Source organism: Diadema antillarum, unplaced genomic scaffold, assembly GCF_040938485.1.
Source record: "Diadema antillarum isolate AM-2024a unplaced genomic scaffold, OU_Dant_1.0 seq00000368_RagTag, whole genome shotgun sequence".
Lineage (NCBI taxonomy): Eukaryota > Metazoa > Echinodermata > Echinoidea > Diadematoida > Diadematidae > Diadema > Diadema antillarum.
The window spans coordinates 2,980,876-3,004,727 of record NW_027271369.1 but is presented as its reverse complement, the minus strand read 5'-3'; the positions used below and the strand labels follow the sequence as shown (position 1 = coordinate 3,004,727).

Sequence of the window (23,852 nt, the reverse complement as noted above, 5' to 3'; positions counted from 1 at the left end):
AATTAGCCGAGTTCGGTGACGTACGGCAAGCAGCATGGAGCCAAACGCCTAAAACAACACATAACAAACCTAAATTTAACTGAGAAAAAACACACAGACGATGTAAAAAGAAAAGTTATTCGTTGCGTGCGACTTACCATGTTAATGATGCAATCTTTTCACAACTTTAATGGCTGAGTTCTACATAATGATATTCTTTTCATTTATTTTTTTTCCGGATAATTGAAGTGGTAGGGAGGTAAATGCCAAGTATAAACAAAATGACACGCCTCATACTGTTCACAACTACAATTCGGCGACTGGTGCTACGAAAGAAGTTACTCAGTATCAAAATGTTGATCAATCTGTCAATATCACGCGATCAACAACTGTTGAAGTCTGACGAGAGCAATAATTTGGAAGTGGTTCCTGTCGTCAGTAGATCGATTGAATTCAGCACACCTGTTATTGAATTAATTATTGAATGTTTTATTATTTTCCAATGTTTCAATAAAGCCACCAATTTCATCATCGATTTTTGACAGACTCAGTTCTTGACCACATGTCTTCGACATCTTCTTATATCCATCTCTTTCTCTTTCTTTGTTTTCCAATCATAAATATTCTGCCGATAGTCAGATAGGAACGCCCCTTTTGCAAAGCCTTTATTTTCCACATTTTGTTTTTCTCCAGACGGTATTTAACGTCGGAACATGTGTCAAAATTAGAGCACAAACTATACAGAAACAGAAATAAAATCAATTTCAGAGTGTATTCCTCGTAATATTTTGTGAGATTATGTTTGCATTATTTTGATAATTCCTCTGTGAACTAATATGATATTGTATTATGTAAGTAACATCTCTCTACCTCTGTCAAAGAATTTGTTTCCTTGATATGATTTGCTATCATTGATATCAAACAATTTCTATAGACTTACAATTTTCTGGGTTTTTTTTTCTGTTTCAGAATGTTGAAAGCCGGTGACACCTTCCTACAAATGGCGTCCGGAAACCTTGTAGAAGCCTTGATCAGACAAACTCTACTGGAGGAGAACATTCCTGGGGGTCATGACCCTCCATCCAGGAGTGACGAAGGGTGCAAGGTCAAGAGTAAGAAGCGAGCCCGCGAAAGTAATAGTGATGGACACCCTAATGGACAGAGGGGGTCGAAGACAGGGAAGGGAAAGGGTGAGGGAGGTAAGGGTGGGGCGAAGAAAAATGGTGACCCAAAACCACCGAAGAAAGACGAGTCGTCCGATTCCAAAAGGTCTAAGACTGACCAAAAGCCGATAGAAAATGGAAGTAGTGTTGAGGTGAAGTCGACAGGTGACGTAGGTGGTGACAATACAGACGATAAAGTCTCTTCCAAAGAGGAGAAGACTGAAAGCAATGAAAACGCCTCACCAACAGAGAAGGAACCCGTGCAAGGTGGTAAGAACGTTGTCAATGAGAACAACAATGTCGACGTAGCGACAAAACTAGGAAATGACACTACAAAGCAAAGTGATGATAAAGTGAAAAAAGTTGATGAGGACAAAATGTCGGATGTTATTACAAGTGATACTGTGGCTGACAAAACAGGCGATACTAAAGAGCGTAAATCAGTAACTAATGAATGCATTGACGTGAGCAAAAGTGATGTCAATTGTAATGCAGCTGAAAAAACGGACATGTCCAGTACAGATGCCCATTTGAAATCGCCAGAAACAGTGAAATCAATTCGATCTCACACGATAGGTGGCCTGACTATCGCAAGTATGATCGAAAAGACGTTAGATGCCGGAATCATATCGTCACTCAGAGGCGAAAAGTTTAAAGCGCTCTCCCTTCATCACAAATTCAGAGCGAAGGAAAGGGGACTCGATTTCGACAAAGCAGATCATGGAAGTAGTAAGATCTTTAGTCCCAAGAAAGAGAACAATCCCGGGCCGCCATCATCGTCTACGATGTCGATGACTTCGCCGGTGAATCCGTCGTCGACGAATTCGTCAGGTGTAAACAAATACAGCGTTGAGCGCATCCTAGCTGTGCCGACTCGATCAGACAATCCCAAGAAAGATCTCCTCCTCAAAGGCATCATTCCCGCCACGCGAAATGTGGAACAGCAGTGCCTGGACTCCTCGAAGCTACTGTCTGCCACGCAGGGATCGTTGGCGCCCTTCACGATTGACATTCCCAATGCGACGAGTTCGACCGCAGGGGGCGGTAACGTGGGCAACGCATCGCCCAGCTCGGACAACCTCCTGTCGCCCGACGCCAGTGAAGGATCCATGTCTGGGAATCACAGCGGAGCTAGTGATAATGGGGCTACCAGCCCCACTCCGGCTGATGGCAGTTCGGGCAGTCAACAAAAGAAGAAGAAAAGAAAACGCTGCGGCGTGTGTGCGCCGTGCCTTACGAAGCAGAACTGTGGCGAATGTTCAAGCTGTAAGAACAGGCGCACTGGACACCAAATCTGCAAACAGCGCAAGTGCATAGAACTTAGGAAGAAACCTCCAGTTGGTTTGGTAAGTGAACACTAAGTGACATCAGACAGGAATAGGATGAATTCCTACCTCCCTCTATTTTAGCAGTTACACGCAGATGGTTCAAAATGTTTGGAAACCCTGAGCTATCTTAAGACCAATGAAATGGTTATTTGCTGGGTTATCGCTAATTATTGCAGCATTGTTTCATATAATCGATGAACGAAAAAAAAAGTTTAGGCAATGCTTTTGCTAAATGTTTAATACTTGACAATTTTGGCCATAATTTTCAGTTCCATGGTCTCTTAAGATGCACCTTTCAAAGAATGAAAAAAGAGCATTAATGATTGTTATTCTGATGCTGAATTATGTGTATGTTGCCATCTTCGATATTTTTTTACATACACCTCTTGATTGATGATGCACTGTTCTGTTTCGCTCTTTGGGGGTCGTAGTTCACCCAGGCCTAGTTTTTGCCTTGTTTGGCTTGTCGTTTGCGGAGATTTTGCTTTGTTACGATTTTTTTTTAATAGTTTGTGCATTATTTTGTTTTTCTCGATTGAACTTTATTCCGAAATCTAAACACTTTCAATACTGTGTGATTTTGTACGCACGGATAGAGAGGGACAGTACACATTGTTTGCATTGTTTACCGCCAGTCTTTGGGTGTTGTGTTTTCATCGTGACCTTCAAATTTGCTTATCATTGTGCTGCATGTACATTGTATTCCATAGTGGATTATTATCATGTTATTGTTATTATTGTTATCATTGTTATCATCATTATCATCACAAGCATCATTAACAACATCATTGGCATTATCATAATTCACTTATTGTCATTATTCTCATCATCTTGTCATGCAGCGCAGCTATCAGGCCTTGATATCCAATACTTAGTATTCAATTCTTTCTCGGTGTGGAGAAACGTCAGGCAGGGCCCTGTGTAGGCTTCACATCGAGACGTTTTTCACTAAAACCGTATCTTCTATTATTTAATGTTACTCAAACCTATTTTGATGAAGGATTTATTCAAAAGAATATAAACTGATATGAACAGGGGACGAAATTGTTGACGATATTTCAAAGGATCTGACATATATACCGACACATATAAATACCCGCCGGGGACACTCACAAGCGCTGTATATTCCATATGCTCGCACTCTGATATACCAAAAAAGTTTCATACCAGATGCAACACGACTCTGGAACAGTCTACCTGATCAGCTCATAAGATGTACCTCCCCACTTACATTTAAGGAGGTGCAAAGTCTTCAGCTCCGTTAGACAGTGGGAGTGGTTTTTAGCTGCACATTTTTTTTCTAGCATTGTACATAGCCCATATGAATTTTATCTGGAGCACTGCCACTGTAAACTGCCTGCACTGCACACCCAACCAGTACGCTGATACACCTCATGGTGGACTGAACTATACTAGAAGAAGAAGAAGAAGAAGAAGAATACATCAAGCACCGGAACTTTTCCATGCCAAGATTCCCTTTGCGATGTATGTTTTGGTTTTAAACCTTGAGACTGCACCCCGGACTGCACATTGAATGCTATTTCTAAATCTAAGTAAGAAGACAACCGACTTATCTCTTACAAGTACTGCTCGCTGAGCAACCAAAATTTCCATTTACCTTGAAAGTAAAAGAAGATAAAAACAACCAAATATATCTAAACAAAAAGCGTACTTTGAGTAGCTTTTTCAACTGCCCAACCACACCAAAGTACGTAATCCTTCACTGAACTTATCGCAAGCTGTAAATTCGACTGCTGCCCTCTACTGTTGACATTGGGATAGCTAAGGGGAGTTTCGAAACTCGGTATACTATTACACGCGTTGGCTGTGTGAGTGCATGGAGATGCCCAGTGTCACCACACAGTGTACAATCCCTGCCCGCTTACTATGTATGCACATATATACATGCATGCTACTGCTGTTACTGTTGGCTCAAGGTAGACGCAGCGGGGACGGAAGCAGACAACAAAGCCGAGAGGCGATACAGTAAATTCTGCTATTGTAATTGCTGCAAACAATTTCTGTAAGTAGCGATCATATTTGCCCGATTTTGCTGAAGGTATAGTTTGTTCCATTAGGCCATGTTTTTCTTCGATTTTGATTTACACAGAGAAACACGATGATATGATTGGTTAGTCACTCATGTTAGTCATGTTATGACTTTGGAATAGTAGCATGTGTATGTAGGGCCCTACGTACAAATTGTACGTTCTTACTGGAATCACTATTAACTGTAGGCCTACCACTGATGTGAATGGCACCGCTACTGCCGGCTGCAGTATCTACAATACATGATCTAGGCCTCTTTCAGCAGGGGCAGCATACACTAAAGTTTAAACACACGGGACGGAATCTATTTAGGCTACTAGATCTACACGTGTATGTACCGGTATGTACTCCCAGGGCCAAGGCTTTGAGTTTACAGATGAGAATTGAGATCCTAAACCAGCTAACGTTACTGCAGGGCTGCCAACACTGGAAACTAGTTGAGAGTGAGACTCTCATAGGCCAATTAATGCTATAATTTAGGAGTCAAAATGAGTGAGATTAATAGAAATGCATGCAAATGAAATAAAGTTTTAGAGTGGGAAAGGACCAAAATGCGGGAGTCTCACGCTCAATGCGTGAGAGTTGGCAGCCCTGCTACTGTACTCGTCGTGACAAATGGCTTTTCTACCAGCCCATGCTCCCTCCCTGGTTTGTGGAGGGCTGCGTTCAAAGTGGATTTGTGGTGCCAACACATAGACACCCTAATATTTTCCATCAACAGATACTTACAATATCTCACAATTTGCCTGCAATTTTACTCACATGTACCATAATTGTAAAGAAAATACCCCAGATTCACAAGGGTGCATTGAAAATGTTATTTGCGATACACGCTCCAAGGTAACTGCTTCGAACGAGTGGGTTGTTATTTTGACGTGCTCAGTTGCGCCGTATTTTGAAACCATTGCGCCCCTACGCTCTATTGACAATGCGTGTGAAATGCACATTAATGCTTTTCCTATGTGCATTTACAGTCTATGGTATCATTGTTTTGCTATTGATCTTGTTTATTATCGGGTTTTAATACTTAGACATCTTCAAATCCCCAGTAAAGAATGCAAAACCATTGCGTTTAGTCGCATTTGTGAAAGTTCGTTCTATACACATAATGCTATAAATAGAGGGGTGTTGGATTCACTGTAGATCTACTGTGACAGTCAGTGTTGATGTGTTGGACACTATAGTACTTCTACTAGACGATCTACTGGGCTGATGAATACCACCTTCACTGACCAGTTTAAGTTACATGTTCAAATAAGGGAACTTCAAATGGTCAAAAGCTTGATATTTTTACAGAGCTTAAATTCAGAGATTTGTTGATTTGATTTATTGATTCCTTGGTCGGTAAGGAGATAAAATTCTCATTGAATTGATCGCAAGCTTCACTTGCTCTGGCTGATTTGTACCCCTCTGGTGGTGGTTGTGTCCTTTTTTTTACCTTTTGTTGGAGAATGACTTCTGTGAATAATGCATGTCCACAGCTGAGATTGAAACTGTCTAGACACCAACTAGGGTGGTCTATTGTAAATCTTCATTGACAAGATGAGCAATGAAAAAAGATAGAAACAAAAAGAACACCACACATACTGCCTTGTGTTTCTTCAGCACTCGCTTCATGTAGGCTTGTTGGGATTAAGGTGTGTAGAATCAGTGAGCATTTGTCCATGAAGACCTGGAGAAGACATTTTCAAACTACAATAAGCACCAGTGAAGGTTGCTTAAAGGGGAAGGCTAGTAACTGATCAGTGGGAATCAGTGGAAATGCTGGGATATGATTGTTCCAATCCTTATGGGATTCATTCAAGAGTTCATTGTATATCTATTGTTGTGTGAAAATGATTTGCTTCAGAAAGGTCTCATATTCAAGTAATGCGCAGCTTAATGCTCCGTCACTGACCAGGGACGCTAACCTGGAAGCATTAAACTGCACATTACTTGAATATAAGACCATTCTGAAGCAAATCATTTTCACACAACAATAGATATACAATGAACTCTTGAATGAATCCCATAAGGATTGGAACAATCATATCCCAGCATTTCCACTGATTCCCACTGATCAGTTACTAGCCTTCCCCTTTAAGGTAGCAATAAAGGCATAATTTACCATTTGCAGATGAAACAAAAACCCAGCATTAGTGTTTCAAAATAGTTCTAAAATGTGAGTTCGGGATAGAAACAACCTCTGTAAAAATTTGAATTGGTAAAATCAGTGTTAAGTATTGTTAGATATAGGCCTACAAAATGTGAACAATAGTTATAGTAAAAATGTTTCCAGGCTAAACTGTCTACAGATACAGTTGTATCTCCTTATATTTTAGGCTTTATCGTGAATATTTTATATGATAGGATGTTTTGTGATACAACAGACCTACACACTACACATGCTATGCATTAAATGTCATATCTTGATTTATTTTTTTAAAATCACTGTTCCCAAAGGTGAACAAGACCTTAAATGAGTGTATGTTTATTATAGATACTCATTTGGATTCAGAATAGCCACCAAATTCCAGTACTTTATGTAATTAGATGAGTATTGCTCTTTGCTATCAATGTCCAATTGTTCAAATCAAGCAATAATCACACTAAGTCCAATGGAGGCTGCAATAGGAAAGAGATATATCAAGTAATAGAAATAATCATCTATGCCCCCTGAAGTCTTTCGGAGAAATAAAAAGTGGATACCAGAAAGACTGAATAACAAGGAACTGAGCAACAAGTAAAAGAGTCAACTAAAGTCCAACGCGCAAAAAGTTAACTAACACATAACGTCCATCTAACGAGAACATCTGATGTACTTGTCTTGCTTACAGACTCGGCATTAGATTTCAAATTCACATTTCAAGGAATTCAAAGATGTCTGGCCATTCCGCAACATTAGGTAGAACCCCATTCCGTTGTAATACAAATGCATTCATAATTCTTGTTGCAGACATAAACAACAGCAGTTCATAGACAACTTCAATGATTTCACTTTTACGCGTGAGTGAACGCACTTTTCGTGGCTTTCAAATGAAGGGGTTAGGCCTACATGACCGTTGTGCTGTCACAGTCGGTATCACTTATATGTGCCTTTTCACGCGGCAGCGAAGTTGAGTGAAAGTGTACACTAGTATAGTGCTTTATACAAAACACCTCCCCATATACAGTAGTCACATTGCACTCTATTCAGATTTTGCTTTGAAATACTCCAATTACTTCCTGTTTACATACCAAAGTATAATTTGTAGGGCATCACAATCTGCTTCATTTTGCTCAGACTTAACTCTTTTGTTTATGCGCCATGGTTTAAACCCCCTGTTTGCCATATTACTTTGAGACTGCAATGCAGGGTGCTTTGGGAAAACATTCTGTTTTCCATCTTCATCATGGACATGTAACTTTTATAGATTTTTGTATTGCTGGACATATGCGCTAAGAAAGGTCGCAGAGAAAATTCAAAGTGTTGCTTTGATGTGAATTTTATGACGAATCTATTATTAATTTTATTTCAAAATGACCAGTAGCTACGGTATTGTAAAGGCATGACTTTAGCACACAAAACAGTGACAGAAACTTAGAATTTACTCAAAAATCCAATAGGGAACGCCACTTGATATTCAGTCACCACACAATGCAAGAAATGCGTTAGAGGAATGGGATCGCAAGTAAAGCTTTCATTGTACTGGGGCATTTGGCGATTTATCGATGTGTGTGCGAGGTTGTGCGTTTGAGCAAAATATGCGAACTTGGCATGCTGTCGACTGAGTCCGGGCATGCAAACATAGCACATAAAGAATTAAAAGGGGGAATGAAACTCAAATATACATGTACATGTGGAATGAATGAATGCAGTAATGCTAGTAGTAGAACATGTCAACAAAGATTTGAGACAAATTTGACAATCCGTTCAAGAATTATGAGTGTAGATTACATTACAATTACAATAATGATGATTCCCTCTCCAGTCCAGTGCAGTTTTATGAAAAACACTGATAACTTCCACATGATCATGTGGATTATTCCTTTGTGGCTGTCAGTAATTGTATCATTGGTCAGTGATAATCTGTCTGAAGTTGGACTGATCACATTAACCATGTTAAAAACAGGATGCAAATCACTTTCTTTAATCTTCTTTCCTCTCTACAAAGGGGGAGTATTTAGGGGCATCATCTTATTATTGGCTCCCAACCTAATTTTGCGTACTTTTGCATAGTCCATTGGGAAAAATGAAGTCTTGTTAGAGTTTGTTTTATTTTGTTTTGATTTTATTAGGTACCAAAAATGTCTGGCAACATAGATGCATGTCTTCAAAATCCATGTCAAATTTCCCTAGTTTTTATTGTATGTTGAATGCTCTTTGAACAATGAGGTAGATAGTCTCACAAAAATTATGCAGTAGTAAATTTACCCAGATTTACAGTGATTTTTGAAGTTGATTTGATTTTGCTACACTCTGTAAGGCTGTAATGTAGAACTATATTCATGTTCTTTCATAAAAGTAATATTTCTCTTCTAAACAGAAAAAAGAGAGAAAAAAGAGAAGAATATTGTCAGTTGAGGAATATGACTGCCATAAGCACTGACCCATTATTTATAGATGATTAGATTTCATTAATGCATTCTCAAGAGACTGTAACAAAAACGTGGACCAGGGTAAATAAATAAAGCTGTAGTATTCGGGGCATTAATATCACAGAGTACCGAGGTTGAATACCGGTATGATCGAAATCAAATTGCTGTGAACTAGAATCATGTCTTCTGTTTTTTGTTTTTTGGCCAGCAGTTTTGTTCACATGAATGAAGGAGAAGAAACATATTGGACAAAAACAGAAATTCACGTTTATGTCTTGTAAACTGTTTTAGGCATCGGTCAGAGCGTATAGTCAACTGGACACGAACACAGGGAAAGCTGTGTGATTTGTCCAAATGGTGGCTGGGTGCGGAAAAACACTCGTTGCTCACTCACGTGGGTTTGTTTGTGGGGGAAACCCCACCTTTAAAAAGTTGTAGTCACTAAAGCGGTCGCCAAAGCCGAACAGCCCCGCTCTTGACTTGGACATTACTTTGACTTGGAAACACGATCATTCCATATGATTTCAAGCACATGCCAAATGCCCTGCGAACGTATGGAATAGCCCATTTTGTAGATCCAAAATCTGATGTTGAATGAACCCTGTGGAGTGGCCACATTGGTAAGGACACCCCTCTATTGCAAGTGGAATGGTCTGTCTGGAAGTGTGCAGGGAAGCATGGTATTTATAGGGAGGGAGACCAAGAACAAAGAACGACCAATCAGATTCCAGAATTTCACAACCCTGTACACTCATTGCAGCTGCTCCTATTGACATGATAATAAGCGTGCTGAATAGATAATGAGCTGAACTCCTGACATCAAGTCATGAGTGTGTGTAGGAAGTGAGTATGCATACTCCCCGTTATATTTTGGGTAGTAAAGTAGGACTTGTCCGTGTACCCTATAGTATTTACTTGTGTGTGCTGTGTGTGAATTGGCTCACACACTGCATTGTAGTGAATAGGCCTTTGTACGCTACTTCAGTGTGTAAGAAGTGCACAGCAGATGTTTTCTGGGTTTGTACGTACACACTTTTCTCCACAGGGCTATGGTTGCCCTTTAAAAATACAAGGTGTGGGGTTTTTTATGATACTGGAGAGGACAACAGAACAATTTGCTTGATTCTCCTCCACAGAAGTCACCTCTGATATGGAATTTCATCTAGTTGTATCAAAATGGATCAAGCCATTCATATATTTTCTGAAATAAGCTGGATTGGCCTTAACTGATCATTGGGATGTGGAAAGCCGGAGACATTTTTGGGAGAGAAAGGCCGGTTCACACATCTGACATTGTGTGCATGCCAGAAATTCCATTCATAGACTGAATGTTTTGTGTACAAGCTCAACTTCGCACGGTTGTGATCAGTCGGTTTCCTTGCTTACGCAATCCGGTGTGTGTGTGTAGTCGATTACATCGGTCCTCGCTGTATCGCGTGTGCGCCACCACATTCGTCCTGTAACATACCCGCGGGATATACGATTTGCTTTTGAACATTCATGTTTGCATACGCTCATGCGTTGCCGACTCATTCATCGGGACAATCTGTTCATTCTCGTTTGCAGTTTCAGTCTCTTTCCGATAACTGCACCTTGGATGTCATTCAGGAGGCGTAATTATTTTCTCATTTAACATTGCTTAAAATTCCTCAATACTCGGAATAGAATCCTGGGATGCAAGTATATGTCACTATGCCAAGCACAAGGCCAGCTGTGGGAGTCTTGGGGACAATCGTTAATTAATGTTCATACTGCCTCTCTGCACCAGTGACAGGCATTTACTCATAGGAAATCCCTAGCTAGCTCTGGGTTTCCGGATGACAATTTGACTGGGGGCCCCTAAGTGGAATATCATGCTAACCCCTTGCGGGAAAGGTTCACTGTGATCGCTAGCAGTGCTTTTGACGTGATTGTACCGGTCTTATCTTAATTGGCCCAATGCAGGCCCCTGGTGCACCTGGGCAGCAGCCCCCGGGCCCCATAGATGGAGGGTCGGCTCCACCCAGAATGAAAAGTGTACGTCCCCCCCTGCCACCCACGGTAAGTTTATTTAATATATATACCTCTCCAATTAGTGCACCCAGAGTCAAAGAAAATATGCTTCTATCATAATGAGAAATATCAGTATTCATGAGAGTGATGCACACTGGCCACTGTCCTCGAAACATTTCTCTCTTCTTTAAATTTCGAAGTGTCAAGATGTCTACTGGAAGTCAATATAACACCGAGGCAGTCAATATACTCAGAGGCAAGGCATCCTGTTTTTTTTTACAGTCATGTGTTGCATCAAACCATTTACATAATGCTGTGGTTTGCAGCATGTTTATTTTTCAAAAACTTTTGAAACTATTTATCTTTCACAAAGGGAAGTACGTAGGCCTACTGATTTTGAAGCGTGTCAGAGTGAAATGAACATGCGCCAGTTCTGTGCTGCTGTCTTTCAGTTTAGCGTCTTTGATCAGATTCTCCCCTCTCCCCATGTTTTAAAAGCAGAAGAAAAACCATCCACAATATTAAGTCACAAATACAATGTATTGCATGAGGCAATCATTCAAATCAATCTGGGAATCCATAAAAAGAGGAAGGATTTCATTCAAGGTACAACGTGTACATGAAAAATGTGAATGAACCAGATATTATTGAAAAGAAAACAAGTACCGGTAATTGAAGATGCAATCATCGTGGAATGGAAATGACAAAAAATTGTGAATAAGTGTCCGTAGTTGACAAATTATGGAAATAGCTTTGTTTAAATCATCTGTAACTATTTTTGTTTATACAGTTGTACTGTACATGTACAGTCAAACCTGTCTGTAGCAGCCACCCAAGGGAGACAAAAAAGTGGCCATTACAGACAGGTGGCTGCTATAGTAGACAGGGTCATTAGCATCATGGTGGGGGGGGGGGGGGGGGGGGGGGTGGGGGGTATTGTTTTTAGTGGCCATATACAGCAGGTGACCGCTGAGGCAGGTTTAACAGTATTCATTACAAAACAAAACAACATGAACAACAACAACTACAACTGGTATACAGAACTGTACTTGTAAACAAACTGTCATATCCCAGTGTTTGCCCCCGTGAATCAAAGGAATGCAGACCAAGGTTTTACACGTTTGGAAATAACCATGATACACTAGTTTTGTTCAATCGCAGTTGCCAAACTTGAAGTTTAGGTCAAAAACTTAACTGTCGATGATTAACTGCACTCGTGAATTCACGACGCGGGTCCACACGCGCACCTAAACTTTAAGTTACAACTTACAAGCGAGCCCCACTCGATGTTTACAACGGAAGTGCAGAGTCTTTGCTGGATGACCTTGTGCCCATACAAAATAACGCAGCAAAGTTCACCCTTAGATGTCTTGTGGTTCTAATCATCGACTAAACTTTAGGATTGCTAACTTTCGAGTGCGTCCACACGGTGCTAAACTACAAGCTAATCATCAAGAGTTAAGTTTTTGACCTAAACTTAAACTTAGAGTTTAGGAACAGCGTGTGAACCTACTGTAACTACAGAGAGATAGTGTAGATATTCTGGTCAGATTACAGTTTGAGGTGACCCCTAAGAGTAGGAACAGGAAATTCAGTTTAGTAAGCCATGTGCCATTCTTTCAGCAATGCTGATTATATGTACAACAGTTGTAACTATTGCCTAAAAGGCCAAACCTCCACAATTATAATTCATGGTAATTAAATCATTAAGATGCTGCAGCTACAGCATAATTTCTTAAAAGTAGAAATTTGGATAATCTGAAGACATCCATCACATTTTGAATATGAGAATTTGTTTTCAAATGATGACATCAATACACAATTTGTACAAGCTTGCCTTCTTCTTCTTCTTCGTATATACTGTCCAACACCCCCTTTAGTTTAGTAGGGGCCAACCAGACAGGGGGTGCGCTGGTGTTAAAGTTGCACGGAGAGAGAAGTGTAGGGTTTAGTTGCTTTGCTCCTGGATGTATTGTAGGGTTGCTGCTTTAAAAGAGTCCTTGCTTGCGATGTTAGAAACTGTTGATGGGAGTGAGTTCCAGTCTATGATTGTTCTTGGAATAAACGAGTATTTATAACAGTTTTTGTTTGTGGCGATTGGGATGAAGCTCGTAGTGGATGATTTCCGGAGAACCCTTCGGACCGGACGCAGGGCTTTTTGAACTGGGATGGATAGGCGACCCGCAAGCGCTTCCCGGAATGTGGTGATGCCTGGTTACAATGACTACATTTGTACTGAAGTGATATAAATGTAAAGATTATTTACCAATGACTTAAAACAGTGATAGTATTATAGACTTTTTTAATCCACATGTGAATTAATTTCCCCAACTCTCTGTAACAAGTTAGATTGGGAGTGAAAGTTGAAGTACCTTTGTCTTCCTGTTGGTATTTGGGCTGCTTTTGGTACTTGTACACAAATGTTGTGACCCACTGCCATTTATGTGATAAATTTATAGGCCTTGTTTTTATTTTCAAGAGCTGTTTTAATAATTTTTCAAGAAAAATCTTCTGACAATTGGACTCTAATGACAAGGAAAACACATGAGAACATCAAGAAACAACCAAGCTTGTAACATCTGTACATACACGTAGTATACAGCATATCCCACTGCAAAGCACAGAGAAACCATTTAACCCTTAATCAGTCATGCTGATCTTGTCAGGGAGTGTTATCCCCTACACGCTGCTGTGGATGGGTTCACTGATAAAACGAGTCCTTATTGGGTCTGGCAAAGCCTGTGGTTTATTCCTCCTTTTGATATGCAAATGAGAGCTATTGACATAGTATCCTATCCTCCCAAGTGAATGTAAAAACTCATCAAGTTTGTGATAGACAGGCAGAGAAGCATTGATCCGAATCCCCCACCCCCCTTGTGATCACTGGGCCAATCCAACCCTTCTTTCAAAACATCTTATTCATGGCAGAACAAGTGAGCTGTAGATTAGCTTAAACCTACTTATCCAGCTTTGAAAAAGAAGTTATGTTGGGACATGTGTCTCCCAGTGGAATAATGAGTTTGCTTCCTTCGTACTTTCCTGCAAAAGGCAGGATTTATACTTGCTATAAGGTTATCCACAATTGCTTTGGCATGCACAGAACATGAAATGACAGTATTATAGTACTCAAGTGAGTTAGACTATGGAGAATTTCAAAGGAAAGCTAGTTTCACTGAAAAAGGCATTTCAATTATGGGATGAAATAGGTTGCCATTAATCATGTGCGAAAGCCCCAATAAAGTCTAATAGCTATCAAACTTTGAGACAGTTTGCTCTCTAGGCAAAGATGAATTTCAACAATTCAGTCAATCAATTACACTGTGTCATCAGTACATGGCATTAGAAACCAAATCTTTCTTTGCATTATGACATTAGCAACAAGGAAAATTAATATTTTACAGTGTGTGTAGTACAAAATGATCATGGTCGATGTTGTGTGATGAAATACACATGTATACCCATAGTTTCCTTCAGATGCAAAACTACAAAGTACATATCAAAACTATTAATCAAATCAAGAGTGTCTATCAATATCGGCAAAATGGATTCTTTTGTAACACTGTTTCAAAAAAAGTTTTGATACAGAGGTACAGTGTACAAGATTTGTCACCATTTTACTGATCTGAAAACGGATGTTGGCATTTTTGGGTGGTTGCCTTGGACCATAAGAGTACAGCAAAAGAATGAGAAATTATGTTGTAGAATGTTGAACAGTGATTTGATATCATAGATATCTACACTATGTATTCATGCCCTTGCTGTAGGACAATGTAAAACCTACGATATGCAAAGCACATGTAAATTAATTTGCTGAATGCAAAATGCATGTTGGTAGTTTTAATGTGTTTTTGTTTTTGTAAGCATTGTGTAACCAGTAATGAGGTTGCATTCATGCACCATTTATACACAGAGAATGATACAAACATGTACGGTAATTGCAGTGACACTGATGCTCATACCAGTATCATTATTTAAATTATTCTGCAGAATAGCACAGCAGTACATGGATATGACTATGTGGTGCTAGGAATAGCTCCTGGGTATTTATCCATAAGAAATAGACCTCTTTTATTTTTGTTAGTCTTTAAAAAGATGGAAACATTGTATGTATTGAATTAATTGAAAGGTATTCTATTTAGATTCACCCATGGCAGCCTGCAGGCTGAATTACATATTCTGTAAGGATACTTTTTGCTTGGAATCTTTCTGAGTTCAATAAAAGTAATATGGACAAAGCCATAAAATATTCTTGTGCAAAATTTGGTCAAATTGCATTCAAAGACAGCTTTCCAACGCATTTCAAAAATTGACATGATTTTATGCTATGTATTGCAAATACCAGTACTTTATGAATGTGTATTTCATACTGATAAGCTGTTTGTTACTGTATGAAAAAGCACACTCTGCATACACACACTGGACACACACAGGCACAAAGAAGAATGGAAGACCATGGCAAACGACTCACTTTTGCAAAGGAAATGGTATTTTATCTAATCAGGAAGGGAATCTGCTGTAAGCTCTGATAGCGCTCTTTTCCTGGTCTGAGAGTGATTGCAGTGGAGGAAGACACAATTTCCAGGTATTCACAGGCTACAGGAAACTCGACGTAAAGCTCGCACCACTCCGGCCCAAAACTAGACTATGTTGTACTCTACATCCACATGTTATTAGATGAGATGTGGTTTACAATCATACTCTTTATATATTCCATTTCATGTATGAACCGAAATATCCTATTCTATAAAAGCCAACCCACCAAGTCCCAAAAACCATGTGTGTATCGTTTGGTGCTGTACATGTATCCTTTCATTATAAGTTTTCACCTTTGATGTTGTTTGATATGGTAATTAAAAAAACCAAAAACATAAGTGCTCATTCGAACAGGTGCTGTTCGTTATTCCGAAGGTTCGCTATTCCGAAGGTTCGTTATTCCGAAGGGTCGTTAATCCGAAACATGCAAATTCCCTATACCTAGAGGTTCGTTAATCTGAAAATGAAAAAGGGTTCGTTAATCCGAAAATTTGTGGTGTTATTCCCAAGGTTCGTTATTCCGAAGATTGGTTAATCCGAAAATGAAATTCGGAACAATGAACCTTCGGAATAACGAATCTTAGGAATAAAGAGCCTTCGGAATCACGAGCTGTAACCCATTTGAACTCCTTATTATTCATGCATAATTGTTTCTTTTGTTCTTCTTTTGTTTTGTTTCTTTTATTCTGAAGGTTCGTTAGTCAAAAAATGAAATAGGGTACATCATGAAATTAGCTTCGTATTCTGAAAATTTGATAGTCCTTCGATTAAAAAAGGTACATGTACTGTATGTTATTCCAAAACAAACATGAAGGTGCGTATTAGTGAGCATTCTCATTTACAAACCTTATTTCGCTTTTGAATTAATGAACCTTCGAAATGATAAACTTTTTTCATTTTTGGATTAATAAACCTTTGAAATAACGAACCATCAAAATAACAATCGTTATTTCATTTTCGGAATAACTACATAACTTTCAGAATAACGAACCCTTGGAATAACGAACTGTAACCATGATTGAATAGTGTGGTAATATTTGTTCATAGGTAATTTGTTAGTGACGGCATAAGTTTAAAAACTATGAACTATATAATGTATGCACGTAGCTCAGTCAGCCGAGAAATGTTTCTTCGCATCTTTAATCTTCCACGTGTGTGAACAAAACCTTTCAGGTTAGGATACATTTGGAGTATATATTTTGCCTGACAGTTCATTTGAGTGTGGACCTCCACTTCTAGTGCTTGAAATAGGCAGAGTGTAGGTTACCTCGGAGACAGACCAATATATTCCTTGCCAACAGGAACCAGGTTGCCTTTTTTTTTACCTTTGATTGTTTAAACATCTAGGAAGCAGTGGGTTCAAGTGTCATGCACTCCTTCCTGTTTTGTTGTACATTGTACATCCGTATGAATGCTTATTCTTTTAGTACTTCTGCCGTCTTCTGCATGGAGAGTGATAACTCTCTATGCAAAATTTTTTTTTTTTGGGGGGGGATTTTAATTTTAAAACAAATTCAGTGACATTATGCATGAAGGGCAGTGGGGGTATTTGTGTGTCAATTCAGTCACCACCTCTTCTAATATAGGTAATTGTATTTTTGATCAGTGTTAGTGTTTGGTTTTTCTATTGAAAAAGTAAATGAATAAATAAAGAATAAAGATAAAACTTCAAAATTCTTCACCTTTTCCTGTAATTCCAACTTGTGAAAACCACCAATGGATCCATTAATGCATTACAGAAGAGTGGATTTGTTTGCTGGGAAGTCAAATTCAGTGCCACCTGTTCATAGCACAGATTCATCCATCCCTAGGTGGCGCTGCACACTTCACATCATCATCATCATATATTTGAATCTGTGGGTGTCAATGAACTTTCCTGACTGCTATATCACTGCCAAAAAGAAAAAAAAATGTGATACCAATTTCAAAATAGAATTTAAGTGACAATACATTGCATGGAGGTTAGTAGGATCCATTGTATTTGTGAGGCAATTCAGTCACCACCTTATGTAATGTACGCAATAGTATTTTTGGTTAATGTCGGTGTTTGGTTTTTTTGTTGTTTTTTTAAGTAAAACTGCAAAATTTTACCTCTTAGTTACATAATAATGTACTTCCAAGTGTACACACAATATTGTGTGTCTGACTCTAAAGAACTTCTAAAATTACAAAACATGCCTTATTCAGGAGATATAGGTATGATTGATATATGACCTATACTTCATGAGTTCAATGAGTTGTTTTTTTTTTGATAATGTGTTATGAGTTATGAGAGTCTTTATCAGTGTTTTAGTTGTGCAATGTTTCGAGAGATTTGAGACATTTAGTTTAGTAATGACTTGAAACATACAATTATTTGTCATACTTTGTAGCGCAAGGAAGTTCTGTGAATTTGTTAAATGTTGCTGCATTTAAAATCATATTGTAAATACCAATGAAAGTATTACTCCCCCCCTCCCCCCCCCCCCCCCCCCCAAAAGAAAAAAAAAAGAAGTCAAGAAGCATCGTGAATAATCAGATAAAATATTCAGACATGGCCTAAGTAGATCTGGGGGGGGGGGGGGTGGGGGGTGTTTCATCAACGTTTGTCAGTGCTGACAATTTCAGCAAAATCCTTGGTTTTGATTGGATGAGATGCTCTGGTCACTGACTGTTACTATGGTGATTGTCAGCGCTGACAAACGTTGATGAAACACCCCCCTGAAATGATCTGTATCACTGTATAGGCCTAAAGCTTAGCTGGGAAGCGTACTCAACTGTAAGTTGCAAGGTTCATGTAAGACCCACACAGGCACAGCAGATAAACCGCTAGTGCCTTGGCCTTGAGAGCCCTCATACCATCACATCCTACAAGGTACCTTTCAGTGAAATTTGAGATATAATACCAATGCTGGCACTCATGATTTCCGTTATTTATACACCGTAAGCCAAGTCAAATGGACAGGGCTCGCTTTCATTGCCAGCACAAAAAGTAGTGGACACAATGTGTGCATATACTGTAGTATGTCCTCTTCTCTGAGAAGGTGAAGAATTTGAAGAAGGAAAATAACATAGAGGTTGGGGGAGTTAAAATATGAAGTACCATACAAGGAATGGAAATCTGATTACATTGCATATCACAGCCTAAACTTAGGATAAGAATGATAGGAATACAGTATGACTACCTGGTATGTGAGCGTTTCGCTGGTGTCTTGTATTGGGAATAGAGTGGAGGAAAATGAGTGAATATAGTCTTGCACAATTTCACATTTTAAATCAAATTCAGAAGATATGAAATCTTATTGATATAGGCCTTATGACATACACAAGGCTGTATGTGTGATATAGCCAGTAACTTCTAATTAAGGAAATGTTATCAATCTTGACTGTAGATAATGCTTCTCAAAAAAAAATTGAGTCTGTTTTATCTTGGAACATGCAAACAAAATGAATGATTGTATCACACTTGCCAACCAACTGTTGTTGACCAGTGTCTCGTAAAATTCTATTGGTTAGCCCTTGCTACCAATTCAAAATGAATCCCATTTGCACCATGCTATGTATACATGAGGTAGTGTTCTTAGAGGAAAAAAAAATTGTACACATGATAGCAATGTTCGAAATACAGTTGTATTTGATTACAGATAAGGACTTCATTACATACCGGGGTAAAATGTTAAACTCATTCTGTACTTCAATTTCAGTCTGACATGGAAATGCATACAATTTGGTACCTTTTCATACAGAATTGATGAATTATTACCTGCTTCTTATTCTCAAGGGATCAGTAATTTTTCATTTATAGGCATCACAGTTAAGAGCTAGAAATGTATTAGAGGGAGTGCTAGATTAGTGGCGGACGAGCTGTCTTTGTCAATGTGGTTGATGCAGAGCGTGAGTTTCTAACAGGGCCAATAATGACTGCATTATGTAGGCTTCCTGCTTGTGTGTGTCTGGTTAGGCCACTGGGTCAATTTCTTGAAACAGAGAAATTATGAGTGCATGGAGCTCAGCAAGGCAACAAAAAACACCGCCATTGAGTGTGCCACTCCATGCACGCACACATACACACACTTTAATACACACAGATGCATGCAGGCTGGGGCCAGGATATTGATTGCTGTATGATAAAAAGGTGTGTTTATCAAGCATAGTGTGCCTGTGTGTACGTGTACGTGTACGTGTGTGTCCATTTGTGTACTAGGGTGACTCCCCATCCAGTACAGTGCATTAAAGACTCCCAAGTACAGTCACAAGTCCCAGAATGCAGTGCTCAGGGTGTATTTTTAGGTATTAAATATTGAGGCCTAGTGTTGAGTACCTGGGCAATGAGGGTACTAGGCATACATGTACAGGATATCCTTTAAATGTGTGTAGGCCTAAGCATGTACGGTACAGTATATCCTGGATCAAAGGCATTAAATAAATGAATATATAACTGTTGGGTTCCAATCATATTCTGCACTCAGGTACATGTAAGAATCCCTCAGCTAGAAATCCTCTCTTTGTTCTAGCCTTTTGTAGGTACAGTGTAGTCCCCAGACAATAGAAATTAATGTGCTTTTGTTTTGTGTTTTTTTTTTCACTTCAAGTGTCTTTTACATTGTATGTTATGATTGGGGACCACATGTAGGACCATATGATTTGACCATGGGTCTATCATACAGGCAGAACACATATTTTGTCAATTGCAGCAAAGTCCAATGATTTGTAATTCCACTCAAACTTTCACAAAATTTCACAAATACTTACGCCTAAAGCCAGCATGTTTGGAAGTGTACATGTTTGTAGAAAGGCATTGTATGAAATTAAGTTGAAATGATCGATCCTGCGTTCACCCAAGTCCTAATATTCATGTAATGTAGGATTAAAGTTGCCAGCCACAAGTACACAAATAAACATCAAAACTGGCTGAAAACTGCACTCTTAACATTTTGTACACAAATGCACACTTTGAATATGGAACAATCTATTACAAACATTTTGTGTGTGTGTGTGTGTGTGTGTGTGTGTGTTTTTCAGGGGGGGGGGGGGGCTGACATTCTGCATTCGAGCGATGTGAATTGATATCAATATTTGGTACATTCTCTTGAAAGCATTCAAGAAAATTAATTTCAGGAAAGATACAGTGTATCTTTCAGCAACCTACACCATTTGAGCATGATTTAAACACAATGTACATTGTACTCGATTCAATGGAACTATCATCAGAAAAATAAAATGTGCTATCTAGAATGGGCGTATAAAATGAATGTCATCAGACAAGTATATAAATATATTGTCATGTTTATGTGCATTCATAGCTTCTTGTCTATTTTTATCTGTCATAAATGCTCCGACACAATGCAAATATGATCTCCATGTGATCGAGAGCGAGTGATAAGAATAGTCGTAAAGCTATTTCTGTCTCTCTCTCATGTCATACTTTTTTGGAAGTATACCAGTTTCTTTTCTCATTCAGAATATAGGAACTACAGAATGATTTACTCCGTAGCGCGCTGTGCGTGATTACGAAAACTACCAGAAGGGGAATATCATCGCTTGCCGTTGCTCAATATTGTCATGTTTCGATTACAGGGGAGGGACATCTTTCATAAGATGTCCATGCCACTTGTAGTTCATGCATTTCAATATTTATGATGATTATGAATTATGCATGCCTCTTCAATTGAGATACTGTTTTCTAGCAGTTTCTTAAATTCAGTGATGCATTGTTCAGGTCAGAGATTAGCACGGTGTAGAGTATGCGGACAGTACATAATATGTAGGAGAGTCTACATACACACATGTATTATGTGCTGTTTTGTTTTTGTTTTTGTTTTGTTTTTGTTTTATGTCAAATGAGGGCTTTTTTTTTTGTATTGTCACTGCTCTGTGTGTTTTCATTACGTATTGACATTAAAATCCCTTGAATTGTTGAACCGTTAGAACATCACTTTTGCACATTTTCCTTCAAAATTAACTTTATACAGTCATTAAGGCAATGTTTTGAGATATTGGTACAGACTTTACCTGGCAGAGAGACTAGCAGGAAATGTTTAGAAGAATATACTCTAATCACAGATTTATAAAAGGGGAGGAGTTATTTGTAGTACAGCAGTACACCCTTTTCCTGAAGTAGAGGTTAAAAGTGTCTATAAATAGCTCTCATGGAAGTAGATGTAAATGATATTGGTAATGCCATCTGCCTTTCTGTGGATGGATGAATTGTACAACACTGAATCAAGATTGACTGAACACTCACCAATACTGGCAATACTGGGCAATACACTGTACATTCATTTCATAAGTTTGATATTTGTGTTATTTGTCTGTCAATATTACACCTCTTGAATCCATAAATCCATTTCTCCACATCTTCTTATAATCAAGAGCATACATTATTCTATCATCAATCACTGATGCCTTTCTAGCTTTCAGTTTCTGTGATTGTGAAATTTGGGTTAATTGCTGATGTTGGCCCTACCCACTGGCCAACCTGTGTAGTTCTACAGCGTCCATAAATATGCCATCCTTTGAGCACTGGTGGCATGGCCTTGCTGGCTTCTATAAATTTGATGAAAGCGAGTTGTTCTCATTTCATATGTAGGGCAGCACTGGCCTGCAGGCCTGTCCAGTTGAGGAAAAAAAAACATAGTCTACAAACCTAGACTCCACTGTGATTTTGATACAGGTGTAGTTACCGAGATGGCAAGCAGTAGCCGTTTTAGGAGCTACTATACATTCTACAACCCTTGTGGGATCAAGATATGTCACGAGTTGAAATTTTTTGTTTTACTCGGTACTCTTTTTGTTCCCCTCTCTCACTTACATCGTATGTGCGATTGATTCACCCTCCATGATAATGAATACTGTTGACTACTGTCTTTCCAGTGAGGACTCCCTCAAAAGCTGTGGCTGAGAAAGGAAGCGAACCCCCCAGAAAAAGTTGGTTTTGCTTTCATACTAGATGCACATGTAGCCAATCCCACATACCACAAAGCCATTGTTTACACTTTGTGGGAGAGAGAAAAAAAGCAATCTCACTCTCCCAGCATCCAGACTTGACCTGTATATTCTAGATCCCCAGACCTCTTTGTTGGCAGTCGGCTCTGCGGATGTGACAGTGTGCTGGTTGTTGTTTGAGTTTTTTTGCTGTTTGGGAAGAATACAACCACTGGAGGGAGGGAAAAAAGGCTACTTGATGTGAAAGCTGATCAGTATCGCTTGCATTACTGTCCACACATCTGTGATCAATTGTCGCGTTCATTGTCCTGATAAATGATAAAGGATTCTGTACACGTGTAGATTGTACCAAATGGGGCAAGAGCACTACTCGAATCTCGGCATGCTTTGCATTTTATAGAGCGGTGTTTGGAGTGAAAATGAAATCTTTGTGTTTTGAGTAAACAAGTTAAGCAGCGTTTGCAGGTTTCTCAGGCTTGCATCGATTTCCATCCTATTGTGGTTGTTCTCACTGTACACCAGTCATTGCATCACAACACCATCCGAGCTATCAGAACCAATTTGTGGAATGACATAAACAGGGTCTATGACTCATACTAGTCCCGCAGCTCGGCTGGGGGGTTGCCCTCTCTCTGACCTCATGAGGACAAACCCTCAAACCTGAGGAGCAGAGGGAAAAAATATGTGACTGAAGGGGGGCCTGTGGTGGTGGAGGTAGACCTTGTGTGTAGCAGGCAACTTGTTTGTCTGTGCATGAGCTGGCAAAGCAAGACAGGACTTGGCTGTCTACACTCACCATGCTCACGCTCGCAGTAGTGTTGGATTCTATTCTAAAGATGCTTCAACTAAAGGGAGTACAAGTTTAATGTGACTGAAGAAACCAAGGACAGTTTACTGACTAATGGAAGCTTGATCGGTCATTGATTTACTGTAAAACATGATATTTTAGCGGCATGAAATTTTAGCGAACTGGAGCCGACTGCCTTTTTCACGGCATGAAATTTTCACGAAGTGCCTCAGGCATCCAATGCATATATTGTAGACAAGAATCTTCGCGTGCATATATTTCGTGAATCTTGGCTCTCACGAAATTCACAAAATTCAAATGTACGTGAACATTCCTCGTTCTACAGCATGGAGCGAAGTTATCCTTGGATGTACCAACGGTGTACAATGTAGGCTTACATCTTTGTATGTGTATTGCAAGGGTTAGGAATGCCATCTGATGATGCCTCAGAGAACATGCAGGGAAATGCCCTTCCATGTGTAGCCTACACTGTGTTTGGTAGTGGTGATTGTAGCTGTCTTGGGTTTCCTTGGTATGCTT

At 39.3% G+C, this 23,852-nt stretch overlaps 1 protein-coding gene across 1 annotated transcript in view; it reads left to right on the top strand.

Annotated features, from left to right (window-relative positions):
* The window catches only part of LOC139731331 (uncharacterized), a 103,862-nt gene that overhangs the window by 59,096 nt on the left and 20,914 nt on the right, over positions 1 to 23,852 (top strand). The window contains exons 3-4 of the mRNA XM_071642224.1: positions 949 to 2,488; positions 11,021 to 11,116. Coding sequence (XP_071498325.1) covers positions 950 to 2,488; positions 11,021 to 11,116 — 1,635 coding nt within the window. The 5' untranslated portion in view covers position 949. The remainder of the gene's footprint in view (positions 1 to 948; positions 2,489 to 11,020; positions 11,117 to 23,852) is intronic.